This window comes from Leuciscus leuciscus (genome assembly GCF_965113295.1).
Source record: "Leuciscus leuciscus genome assembly, chromosome: 21".
Lineage (NCBI taxonomy): Eukaryota > Metazoa > Chordata > Actinopteri > Cypriniformes > Leuciscidae > Leuciscus > Leuciscus leuciscus.
In genome coordinates, this window is record NC_138745.1 from 13500029 (window position 1) to 13513802 (window position 13774).

General features: G+C 42.1%; 2 protein-coding genes across 8 annotated transcripts in view; both read left to right on the forward strand.

The window, feature by feature from the left end:
• Window positions 1-3614, forward strand: part of pkmyt1 (protein kinase, membrane associated tyrosine/threonine 1) — a 115565-nt gene extending 111951 nt beyond the window's left edge. For 3 of the 7 annotated variants that reach the window (XM_082152759.1, XM_082152763.1, XM_082152760.1), the window contains exon 8: window positions 3144-3614. In XM_082152759.1, coding sequence (XP_082008885.1) covers window positions 3144-3429 — 286 coding nt within the window. In that variant the 3' untranslated portion in view covers window positions 3430-3614. The remainder of the gene's footprint in view (window positions 1-3143) is intronic. The other 4 variants (XM_082152761.1, XM_082152764.1, XM_082152762.1 and 1 more) reach the window with 2 other exon arrangements.
• Window positions 1-13774, forward strand: part of LOC309485771 (uncharacterized protein) — a 506515-nt gene that overhangs the window by 33691 nt on the left and 459050 nt on the right. The window lies entirely within an intron of this gene.

The following is a 13774-nucleotide window of genomic DNA, read 5'->3' on the forward strand; positions in this document are numbered from 1 at the left end:
CACTGGGACATGGGCACAATCACTACATTTGGTGCACAACCGACATAAGTCGATTTTATTCGTGCGGGCCGTGTGTGGCGGGCCGTGTCTGTGTGTAGGAATGGGCACTGGGCAGTGGGCATTTTTACTACACTCATAACACCATCGGTCGTGGCCGGAATACCAGAAAATACACTCTTTTTGGGATTTTTCTGGGTCGCCGTAAAAACGGCGTTTGTGTGCAGGCAAGCGGGCTGTGCTGCCGACTTGTTTACTGCCGAATACGCTGGAACAGTCGCAATTACTGGAACTGAGCGAGCGAAAATTTTTGGTGGAAGTCCGGCCGCAGCGGGACTTGAACACCGTCGCTTCCGTAGACTGGCTAGGAAGACTTAGAGGCCTCGGGCTTTACCTCGATCTTTGGCCGTGGCCCACGCGGCGGGGGGTGGCGGCCGGCAGAGCGGGAGCGCGGTCTCTGATCCTTGGGCTGTCGGCGCTGCGGGGCGGCGGCAGCTGAGGGCTGCGGCTGGGAGCTGCGAGCAGACGGCTGTTTTGAGCGACCTGCTGCGGAGCTTGAGCGCTTGGGCAGGAAATGTTTCATGGCCTGCGATGTTTTCTGAACCTCGTCGAATCTGTCTGCGAAGTCCTTGACAGACGATCCGAAGAGGCCAGCGGGGGAGACGGGGGCGTCGAGAAACGTAGAGCGTTCCGAGTCCGACATCTCCGAGAGTGTTAACCACAGGTGTCTCTCAGCAACGGTGAGAGAAGCCATGTTCCGCCCCATGGCCTGCGTGGCGGATTTAGTGGCGCGAAGGGCGAGATCCGTCGCGCTCCTTAAATCCGTTAGGCTCACAGCTTCCGGTCCTTCCTCGTCCATTTTTCGGAGAAGGTTGGCCTGGAAGACCTGGAGTATGGCCATTGAGTGAAGCGCCGAAACACCCTGCCCGGCGGCGGTGTAAGCGCGACCGTGCAAAGCTGAGGTAGTGCGGCAGGATGTAGATGGCAGCGCCGTCTTAGCACGCCGTCCAGCAGAGGGCGGGCAAAGATGGGCGGCTACCGCTTCCTCGACGGGAGGAAGAGAGTGGTACCCTTTTTCCTTAGCACCGTCAACTACGGAGAATGCTGCGGAAGCGGGGGTACGCACTCTAGCTGAAAAGGGAGCGCTCCAAGATTTAGCGATCTCTTCATGAAGCTCAGGAAGGAAGGGGGCTGGTCTTGAAGGCTGTGAAGTACGGTCCCTTTGCAGAAAACAGCCGTCCAGGCAGTTGAGTGCAGGCGGCTGGGGCGTCGACCACTCAAGGCCGAGGCTCTCGACGGCCTGCTCGAGGAGACGCATAAGCTCCGCCTCAATGCTGGCTCTCTTCCCAGAGGGCGGGTGAGAAGATGGTGCGAGGTCCGCGGAGCTCGACCAGTCCTCACTGCCCGACGCTAGGATAGAGCAACTGTCGTCCTCCACCTGTACGGCTTCCCCGTAATCCTCAATGGCGGCAGCGGCGGCAGACGGCGACCGCTGACCGGCGGTGAGAGACTCGGGTGAAGCAGGCGGTGAAGCTAGCGGGCGCACCGGCGAGCTTTCGCGGGATGGAGGAGGTTCAGGGACCCGCTGAGCGCGGCGCTTTTTACGGCGCGGCAGCCCGGCGGGCGAAGACGCAGCTTGGAGAAAGAATGCCCGGCGAGTCTGCAGAGTCACCATAGACATTAACTCGCAGTGAGGGCAGCCGCCCTCGGCGAGCGCGATAGCTGCGTGATCCTCACCCAGGCAGGAAACACAGATGACATGGTGGTCCCCGTCGCTGAGTGGAGCTCGGCATGAGCCGCAGGAAGAACGAGGCATCTTGAAAAAGACGCTTCGTGCTCTTTTAGGAAATAAGTGGGCGTGTCGCAGCGGCGAACACACACACAGCAATGAAAGGATATAGGTACGCCGGAAAGCGTCAGCAGGAAGGCGACTGAAGGCGGCGAGTTGTCGACCGGCAGCTTCAGGTGCAGATAAATCCCGCTGGGTGCTTGAGTCAGACGGCGCGGCTTCCTCTCAGGATCCAGCGATGCGTAGTCCGCTGAAGAGATGAAAAACTGACCAAACCAGCCTCTCGGGGCCGTATTTATAGCCCTAGCCCCACCCGCTTTCGGCGGGACATGACGTATTGGGTGCGAAGCGCCCTCATTGGTTCTGACGTCATGAGGGGCCTCTATCGATAGGCTGATGCAGTTGCCGCAGAGCAGCCTATGGGCGCGCGAGCTGTCTCGCCCATGTCTGCATGCTGCCGCAATGCGTTTTACATTATTGCAAAATTAAGGATAATTTTTGGCTTCAATATCTCGAGGAAAAGAGGTTTTCCCCTAGCGTAAGATATCTTACGCAAGTACGAGAGAATCTCTCGTAAGAGAACTTAGGGGTTTTCTGTTAGAACGGTGTCGTGTTAGCGGCCCCTAAGTTAATAACTAATGATCGTTGCAACGGGAGTGAATCAATCAAAACTAACTTTAGCTGGACAATAACTTTATTCTAGAGCTGCTATAAAGCCAAAACAATCTGTTATTTTAATTTCCTATTATCACTGTAAAGCTGCTTTCAAACAATCTATATTGTTAAAAGCGCTATATAAATGAAGGTGACTTGACATGTATACTGTGTTAGACTAAACTGGGAAGTGTCACAGCACTTGCATATTGTTGTCATATTGTTAGTTTAGTTGCTTTTATTGCTCTCCTCATTTGTAATGTAAATACCAGCTCAGAACTCATGGTAGGTCTGTCTTTGATTGTAAGTTATCATTTAAAAAAAAAACTGTAGAAATTTTACACAAGGAAACCGATTGTGTTGCACTCTATTGCCACAATGTGATGAGCAGGTACTGGAAACCGCAGGGCTAAGGGATTATTTAATGATTTGAACAAGGAGAAAGTGAAAGTCAATGCAATCGTTTACAATATATATGATCTTTGAGGCTTTCATGATACCTTGTATCCTGGAACAGTCCTTGAATATGGTGTTCATAAAAAAAGTAGGAGCCCTTCTCTCAGAACACCCTAGCGACAGCTTTACCATTACTGTACAACACCGTCATGGTGGGGAATTTTACAGACTAGGCCCTCTCACAGAAAATGTAAAAATCGACTACATCGTCTACATTTTCATTTTCTGTTTTTTTTCACTTGTACAGAGACCAGGCGAGCTTATCTGTTGGCAGTACATCTACACCACTGTCGAACACGCACATCGACTCCACCCATACATCAACGCACAGCCAGCGCACACAGACTCCCTCCAGAATCCATTCCAGCAGCAGCTCGAGTCTGATTCATCACAGCTACCAGCGCAGTCTCACAGACTCGCCCAGCAGCCGAAAGAGAAGCTGGATCTCCACTGATTTGTCTGATAAAAGCAACTTTGAGCCAAAGAACTTGCTCAGCCTCTTTGATGAGGCCACCCTAGAAAGCAAGCCTTGAGTTATGAATGCAACACTCTTGTTTAGTATAAAGCAAATGTATTATTTCTAATTTAGTTTCCATCTGTCATGTTGTAAGAAAAACATTTACAGGCATTTAAGAGTTTTAAACCTGGTTTGATGATTTTTGGTTGTATCTTGTATTGCTACTTTGGTCATAAGGTTGAATAAAATTATTTATTCTTATTTGTACTGGGCAGCTTGATATAATATATGCATAGAAACCACTGAAATCATGTTTAAATTTGGCATATATGCATAAACAAACCTACATATATATATATATATATATATATATATATATATATATATATATATATATATATATATATATATAATCTCATACAAGACCTGAAACTCACTTCAATCTGGATAAATTAGTCACAAAAGGGATTAAGTATTTATTGAATGCATTGTTAAATAAACAACTTTGTTGTTGATCCCATTAAAACTGAAATAAAAGTTGAGAAATTTGGGTAGCTAATCTGCATCATTTTATATCTAATATGCCAATTTGTCCAGATTTAATATGATGGCAATTTGCATGCTTAATTGATTTAAAGTGCAACGTAGAGTTGGTTTAAAAAATAAATTCTATGTAGCAAATTAGCTCAAAAGTGAAATATGTATAATTAAGTACAATTTATATTTAGCTATAAATATTTGGATTAGTTTCAGAATTGACTGTAGCAGAATTTATATTACAATTATTGAATTAGTTCGTCTACCGAACAGACAGCATAATCAGTTATCAATTCTAGGAAATAAATGATCTTCCTGGCCAAGAAAGAATAACTTTGACTTGATTTGTGAGCGGCAAACAGAGACAATAAAGCTTGGATATAATAGTTTAATAAAGGAAACTAAGGGTAGGCTTGTCAGTTAGTAAAAAATATTTATATAGCGCATTTAAAGAGCAAAGCTGACCAAAGTGCTGAAAAGAGTGAGTAGAAGAATAAACAGAATAAAACAAAATAGCTGAATAGCAAAATATACAGTAAAACAATACTAAAAGAAAATTAAAATGCCTGGGAGAAGAGATACGTTTTCAGCCTCTTTTTAAAAAGGATAATAGAAGGTGCAAGGTGGATATCCAATGGCAGTTGATTCTATTCGTTTTTTTTTTTTTTATTTGTAGATAAACTGCATGTTAACAAATGTTAAAGTTCCTGTAACCTGGAACTTTTATTTTCAAGCAGATGTAATAATAACGTTAAAATCTTAATGGTTATAGACAGGCTATACAATATATGATAGAAAACGAATAAGTAATATATGATTTATATAGGCTTCTTGGTATTTGTCAGGGGCCTAAGTGGCTGCTTACCTCACTTATTGGCTAAGTCCGCCCCTGCCCCCTAATAATAATCCCCAGCGGATGCATTTATAAGTTAAAGAGGAGAATGGAGTCCCAGAATGGAGTCCTGAGATACATCGCTTATTATAGGAGCTGAAGAGGAGGAAAACTTAAAATGATCTGTCTTTAAGATATGAACTGAACCATTGTAAGCCAGTACCCTTAATACCAATCAAATGCTTTAAATGCCAAAGAAGTACGTCATGATCGGCAGCTGTAAGATCTAGTAGCATCAAAACCATTTTTACCAGCATCAACTGCAAGTAAAATGTCATTGGACACCTTTAGCAAAGCAAAGTAGAGTGCAGTCTTGAGGGTACCCCCCTGGCCTGCGAGGGACGATGGGGGTATGCGTCCTCATGCAGGACGATGCTGAGGGCCGTGAGAGAACGGCGTGAGGCCGGTGGCGTGATTGCTGATGAGCGCGGCACCAGTCTCGTATCTCTCACAGAGGAGCGACGATCGCGAAGGACAAGAGAGGACCAGGCCTGTACTTTTTTATTTGATGTTTTGTTTTATTATGTGTGGCGGCAGTCAACCATGAGGGGCTGCCGTCTTTATTTTCATTTCGTGTTTATTTATTTATTAAAGTATTTAAATGTTCACCGGTTCCCGCCTCCTCCTTCCCACAACATCTAACCTCGTTACAAGGTTCAATTGTGACTGCACAACTTTTTCTAACAGCTTTGACTGACTGAGTGCAGGTGGGGACCAGGAGGTATGCTGAGAAATGTAGTGCTGACGGGTTATTGAGTTGGTGATTGTGACAGTACTTCCCCCTTCGGAAAACGCGACATCGAGCAAAAATGGTCAAGTGGGGTGGGAGGGTGGGTGCCCTGGAGGCTGGCTAGGAGTGCCTTAGGTAGGATAGGAAGCCTCCAGGGCAGAACCGGCAGCTTGGGAGACCAGGGCGGTGCCGGCAGCTCGGGATTATGTTCGCTGTTTATGTTCGCTGATAAATTTTTTATATGTGCCTAAGCCTTAAATTCTTCCTGTTCATCATATAAATCGAGAAAATTTGGATTAAACCGCTCGATTCATATAGATTCTCTTAATGAACTTTTTGAAGCGACAAAGTGGTAGCCACCTAGCTGCAAAATTAATAATCATAATTTTTTTTCAAAAATATTACCTGGATCAACTTAAAATAGATGTCATTTGAAAGCTTAGAGTCTGAAATTTACAATGAATGTAGCCAATTTGATAAACTCCAATGTAGTGCTGAGTTATTTGCTGATAAATAGAAAAAAAAATGTTTTCATAATTTATAAACTACTTTTTTGTACCACATACTGCAATATGTCAAAAACATCATACAGCTCAGATAGTCCTGTGCCATATGTCATTTGAAAGGTCTCAATGAGTATAATACAACAAGCATAATTGTTCCAGGGTTTTTAATAAACTTGAGCAAGGTTTTTGTAAAATAACCCCTTAAGAGACCCATGTGTAAACCATATATGGATGCTGCATTTTAGACACATTTCCGCTTGTAACTTCATGAAACATGCTCCAATTGTGGAAAATGACACATCATTATTTACAGCAGATGCTTACAATTAAAAAGAGTCCAAACTCAACATAATCCATCACTCAGAACTAAAGATATTCCTCATGGAGTTCTAAAACACAAAAAATCCACTGATTCACGTAGCCTAGCAAGGTAGCTTAGACTTGGCCTTTTTACTCGTATCTTCATGAAACATACGCCGATCATGAAAAATCATACATCGTTATTTACAGCAGGAGCTCACGATTACAAAGAGTCCAAACTTAATATATTCCATCAATCAGATCTAAAGATGTTTCCTCATGGCGTTCTAAAACAAAAAATACCTCAGACGCGCCTATCCTAGTATATACTCATGAAGCACTCGCGTTTGATTTTCACTTATAACTTCACAAAGCATGCACAGATCGTAGAAAAATCCACATCATTATTTTCAGCAGACTCTCACGATTAAAAAGAGCCAAACACAGCAAAATCCATCACTCAGATCTAAAGATATTCCTCGTGGGAGTTGTAACACACGAACCACCACCGGCGCGCATAGAGCATTTATTATAGATGTAGCACTTGTCGCGTTTTAACTCATAACTCAATGAAGCATGCATCAATTGTGGAAAATGGCACATCATTATTTACAGCAGATTGTTAAGATTAAAAAGAGCCCAAACTCACCATAATCCATCACTCAGATCTAAAGTTATCCCTCATGGCGTTCTGACACAAAAAATACCACAGGCGGATCTATGAAGTAGCAATAGCAGTGATGCTATGTTGTTTTGATGTGACGTTTCACCTCATAACTCAATGAAACATGCATGGATTGTGAAAAATCACATCTTTATTGACAGCAGATTCTCACGATTACAAAGAGCCCAAACACAACATAATCCATTGCTTTGATCACGAGATATTCCTCACGAAGTGATGCATACTTGGCTAAAAAACAAGTCTCTCATCCTCCCGGGGTGCAAAGTGTTTTCCAGTTTTCCCGGAACCATCCGTGCTCGTTTTCAAACGTGGAATAACAAAATATGTATCATATTAAAGCTTAGAATCTCAGCTTTTTAAAGCATCCAACCACTTCGATCAACTCTGAACGAGTGCTGACTAGTCTCTCTCAACCGGAGTGTACCGCCCGCAGACGCCCCACAGACGCCACCTAGCTGCGAAAATATTAATTATCATATTTTTCAAAAATATTGCCTTGATTCAAACAAAATTGGTGTCATTTGAAAGCTTAGGCTATGTTCACACTTAGCGTCTTTTTTGACAAGAAAAAGTTGACAACTGTGTTTTTTTTGCAAAAAAAAAAAACCGCTGGCAGCGTTCGGTTACAAATAGCAGCCGAGCGCGTCTTTTGTTGCTATAACAACAGCTGCAAAAGTAGCCTAGTGCTGTGTGATGCAAAAAATGTCGAGAAAGAGAAAGTTGGCTCTTGCGTTGGCTTTTGAAGTTACCGGGGAGGAGAATGTAGACAGTTGTTCTTGTTGTTATGGAAACGACAGGTCTCGCTACTCAAAAAGGCGCTTGACGTAGGGCGTTCTTTTCAGAAAAGTTGAACTTTTTTCAACTTAAAAAGATGCTCTGAGCTGCAGAAAAAGACGCCGGCGGTGGCGTCTAAAAAAGCGCTCAGGACTTTTTTGAAAAAACGGTTTACTCCATAGGGTATAATGTAGAACAGACGCGGCAGTTTGAAAAAAGACGCTAAGTGTGAACATAGCCTTAGAGTCTGAACTTTACAGTGAATGTAGCCAATTCGAAAAACTCCTAAGTATTGCTGAGTTATTTGGTGATAAATAGAATATTTTTTTTCATAATCTATAAAATAGTTTTTTGTACTATGTACTGCAATGTGATCTTGCACATCATACATCTCATGAAACATTCAAAAATCGTTGAAAATTGCACTTCATTTTTTACAGCATATTAATACAATTAAAATGAGCCCAAAATGAACTTAATCTATTGCTTTTATGACAAGATATTCTTCATGGTGAAACAATTTAAAAAATGCCCATGAGGGGGCGTCAAGGTCTCAACAAAAAGGCTATCTTGGTTCCAAATGCTATAACTTTTGATTGCTTTATCCAATCACCACAAAATGTTATCCAGATGCAGCTCATATGTAGGGGGACTTCCCCAAAAAAGAATTTTCCTTCTACCATATTTCCTTCCTGAGTTAGTCCATGTCAAATAAGAAAGATATGCATTATCATTATAAAAATTATATATATTTTTTGTCTTTTATCAGCAGTTTCTCGGCAGGAGAATGTCCAAATGTAATGTAATGTATATTTTTAAAAAAATTGAAAAGTGTTCTTTCAAACGATACCTACCTTTAGAATCTCCTTGCTATAGTTTTGAAGTTATGAGTCTTTAGTTTTGTGTGTGTCACTCAGACAAAACAACTCCAAAAATGGCCTCAGGAGTAGTATTAACATATACTTTGTGTCACTTTTGTTTGATTTATGACCCCTTTGATTGATTTATGACCCTAGTGTCACTAGTGATTGACAGGGGAATCCATGTGTCAAGAAAACAGGGACTCTGATTTACAGTGTCAAGCTAGCTGAGATTTGCGTCCTGATTGACATGTGAATACTCGCACCTCACCATATGCCAATGAAGTTTTTATGATATGGTCCTCCCTGGTCTGACACCTACGTCACTACCTACACCATGGATTAAATAAGGTTAGGGGTTGCGCTGTTAGACACAGAAGACTTTCTGCAACTTTTCCTGTTACAATGGCTGCTCCGGGAAGTCCTAAAACCCCTAGAAAGGTCATGTGTATTTCGCCGACAAGAGGACCTGTTGAAATGAGAGAGGAACTAACTTTTGCACCAAGGAAAAAGCTAAATGTTAGCTTGACAAAGTTTCTACATGAAGACCTAGCTAATGTGAAATGGGATTTCTCAATGTCTGGTAAACGTGTACTGAGATATGCGTTTGACAAGGTGCTGCGTATTGTGAAACTCTACACGGCTGATGTTGGAGACGAATTTACATGGGCTACTCCATGTCTGATTTTTCAAGACAAAGACTGGTTTCTGTTTTTCAACTACGTTTGGAGAGATTTGAACGACTGTGGTGATGATCCATTATATGTCGCCGAGTGGGATGGCTTAACTCCTAACACAAGATTTCGTGTGGTCGGGGACCATAGTAAAAAGCTAGCAGATGACTGCGTTTATATTTTTTGCTGCAACGACAAGACAAAGCTCGACGTGTGTGCGATGCCTATTCGAGAATCTGAGCATCACACGTGCTACGACATGAAATTTCTGTTTCAGTGGAAGGATGTTCGTATGCTTGACCATATATTTACAAGCATAGACAAGATGTTTAGATGGTGTGACATGTATGATCGTTACAGTTCTGTAAAGATGCAATTGTTTCACCCTGAGAAGGGCGTTACCAACCCCGAAGACCACCTCTTAACCCCACCCACATATTACAGTCATTAAAAACACGTTCGGATCGGTACAATCGTAACATTCATTCACCATGTCTCAAGGATCTACACCTGTCTACTGCTACAGCAACACCCCCGAGACTATCCCAGCGATGCCTGATGACAATGCCACACCGCTGGAGCCCCACCCACAAACCTATGACAACAGTTGGTTGGATAAGTTTTGCATGGATCTAGGATATCACAACCTGACCTTCCTTACAACTCCATACGGGAACACCGGTGCAATAGCTGGAGCTGCGGCCTTAGCAGGAATTGACGACACAGACAGTTGTATCCGTTCTGATGGGTTCAAAATCATAAAAGCAACTGTTGTGGTCCTTCTGGAACACATCATCAACAAAAAAACTGAAAGAAATCTGTTTGGGGTGTGAAGTGGATCATCCCAGTCAGATTAGACATTCCTGCTTGTTTGAACCGGACCCCTATTTCTTTGACACCTACTTTGAGGAACTGACACGTAATCTGGTGAGACCAGACCTTAAGCACATCGTTGCTCAAGCATTGAGCCGTTGTGGTTTAAGGGTTCACCCCCAGAGGATTCAGGGGTCGGTGGATGCTATTTTACACGAACTGCGTGACGAGGTTTTCATTGTGGAGAAGCTTCGCGAAGTCAGAGAGAAAGTTGTGGACGGCAGCAGTGAACAAATTGTCTATGACGCTGTGGACAGCTGGAAAGGTATTGTCCAAGTTGACTGTTTGTGATAACAGCATGGGGAACACTTGTTTTGCAACTGGACTGGCCAAGTGTCTACTTAAACAACGTATTAGATGTGAGATGACCACCTTGTTGTACAACTACATTAATGAATGTACCAATGTATCGGTTACTGTAAACAGATGTGGTGTTGATGCCAAACGTTTTACAAACTTTAAGAAACAAATGTCTGTTGTAAGAAATGTGTCAAATGAATGGTCAGATATGATGCGATTATGCGTTAATACTGGTGATCCAGTTTGTGTAACCATCAGAAAAGTTTTAGACCTGATGACTGAATGTGGTAGCTTTATTAGAATAGCTGATATGTTGTGTTTGTGTACATATGTATCGGATGTATGTGTAGACATTTTGACAAGAAACAATCAGACTGATGTATGTGAAATTGTTGAAACATTGGTTGATTACATTCTTGAGAAAAACATTGTGATGTGTATAAAATTTCTACACTACATTGATGCTGTATGATACCTTTTGTATCCTTTTAATGTTTAAGAAATAAAACCTGAAACACTTAAACCACCTGTGTTATTCTTTTGTGGAGTGTGAAGTGTCAATATGTCAGAAGAAATGAAAAAGATTTACTACACACCTTCTAACCCAGGTTCTTTAGGGGGTAAAAAACGTTTAAAAGAAGCTGTTTTAAAAAAGACGGGTGTTCGTTTAACCGATAAAGAAGTTTCAGACTGGCTCGCTGGCGAGGATGCATATACACTACACAGAAGTGCACCACTAAAATATAAAAGGAATCGGGTTTTTGTCTATGGTATTGATATGCAGTTCCAAGCCGATCTAGTAGATATGTCAGCATATGCCAAGGTTAATGACAACAGCCACTTTCTGTTGACATGTATCGATTTGTTTAGTAAGTACGCATGGACCCGTGCATTAAAAAACAAGAGTGGCGTAGACCGTAGAGGTCTCTAAAGCTTTTGAATCCATACTGAAAGAAGGTCGTGTACCACAGAAATTACAGACAGATAAAGGAAAGGAGTTTTTTAACAAACACTTTCAAAAAGTGACAAAAAAGTACAATATTAACCATTTTGCAACAGACACCGAATTAAAGGCGTGTGTTATCGAGCGGTTTAATAGAACCTTAAAAGGAAGAATGTGGAGATATTTAACAGCTATCAACTCCAAACGTTACATCGACATACTTCAAGACATTACACAAGGATACAATGTGAGCTATCACAGAAGCATCAAGATGAGACCGATTGATGTGGGAAAAGAAAACGAATCTGTGGTGCTACATAACCTATATGGAGATACCAAACCTCGCAATGTTAACCCCTTGTTTAAATACAAGATTGGTGACGTGGTTAGAATTTCTAAAGTCAGAGGCCCGTTTGCAAAAGGGTATGAGGAAAACTACACACAAGAGTATTTTACTGTATCAGCGTGTATTCCACGAGACCCTCCTGTTTACAGATTGAGTGATTATGATGGGGATGTTATCAACGGTGTTTTTTATGCTGAAGAATTGCAAAAAATATTTGTCAGTAAAAACAAAACATTTAAAGTTGAAAAGATTTTGGATAAGAAGACGAAGGGTCGCAAAACATTAGTACTGGTACAGTGGCTCGGATGGCCTGCAAAATTTGCATCATGGATCGATCAGAAAGAATTAGTCGACGTACAGATGCCATAAAAACAAAGGACAAGCACAGACTGTCTGCAGTTGTATAAAAAACAGACATGGCAGAGGGTGGTTTTTATGTCACACTACCATGCAATGCTTCACTGTCTGTATACCCTGATAATACAATCTCTAATTATAGAACAAGGTTGGCTACCCCTATAAATATAAAAGGAGAATGGGAGGTGGGCCTTGTTCAAATTGAATATCCTAGAAGTTGGTACACCTTTAACACCAAAGATGCCATTTTTGAGATAAACATCGAACCCACCACTGTCGACGACGGAAAAAACACTAACAGCATACGTCGTGATGTAGATGTGAAGAAGACTGACTTATCGAAACTACGCATACCGATAAAAACAGGTTATTACGACAAGGTCCCATCCCTAGTTAGTGTGATAAATGATTTACTAGCCCCTCATGGGTCATTCGGTTACGATGTTGTAAAAAACAAAGTATTTCTGAAAGCAAAACCTAACATTTCAATAACCTTCCATGGAAAACTAGCCATTATTTTAGGGATGAAACCAGGCATCCCGATAGGAGATTCTATGCGACAAAAAACAAACCCTGGAAAAACTAATTTTGAAAAGGATGTTGTAACATATGCGTTGCATCAGGCAGACATACACGGTGGTTTCTGTACTCTTTATATATACATAGATATCATCCGATACCAGTCAGTAGGTGATGCCTTCGTACCACTCCTGGAGTGTGTACAAATAACAGGTGATAACAATAACACAGTCAGTGTCCGATACGACAAACCGCACTACGCGTCTATCAACAAATCGGTCATCGCAGATATTGCTATAGAAGTGAAGGACGATCAAAATCAGCACGTCCAATTTTCTTACGGGAAAGTGTGCATTAAACTACACTTTAGGCCAGTAAAAAAATTTCATTAAAATGGTATATTTCAACAATCACAATGTTGATCCCATGCGTTATGTGGCCTATTACCAGAATCAGGCAGGCAATGGACTTCCGGGGTATGCAGGAGGCGGAGTTATGTATGGCGCTGGTTTGGGCGGACTTTTTAGGGGTCTCTTTAGAATGGCTATACCATTACTAAGACGTGGATTTAGCATAGCCAAGCCACATCTTAAATCAGCAGCGAAAAACATACTAAGTGACGTTGTTAGTAATACGTTATCGCGATCATTTAATAACAATTACGATACTCAAGACGGATCCGGGTTAATGGTGATGGCACGCAAGAGTGTACCTAGACCACCGGGGGTGCGGAGGAGTGGCCAGAAGCAGAAGAAAACAAAACAACCCCCCAAGAAAACATCAGTTGTAAAACGCAAGCGCAAGGAGACAGCTAAGCGTACTGCTTCAAAAAGATCAAGGAGTTCTGTTAAAACAATATTTTAGATCATGGCGTTACTACACAACATGTCAGAAGAGTGTTTAAAAACCGAACTGGATCTGTTTACTGTACCACTGACACAAACCGCTATTGAAAAAAACACTTATATAGAAATACCACCATTATCAGCGATATCTGACACATCCCCTCTGGAATTTTTTATTGCGGGGAATGGCGAGGATTACGTGGATCTAAACAACACTTTGTTGTTTATGCGTCTCAAAATCACTTATGCAGATGGAACGGAAATTAGAGACGGCGATCCC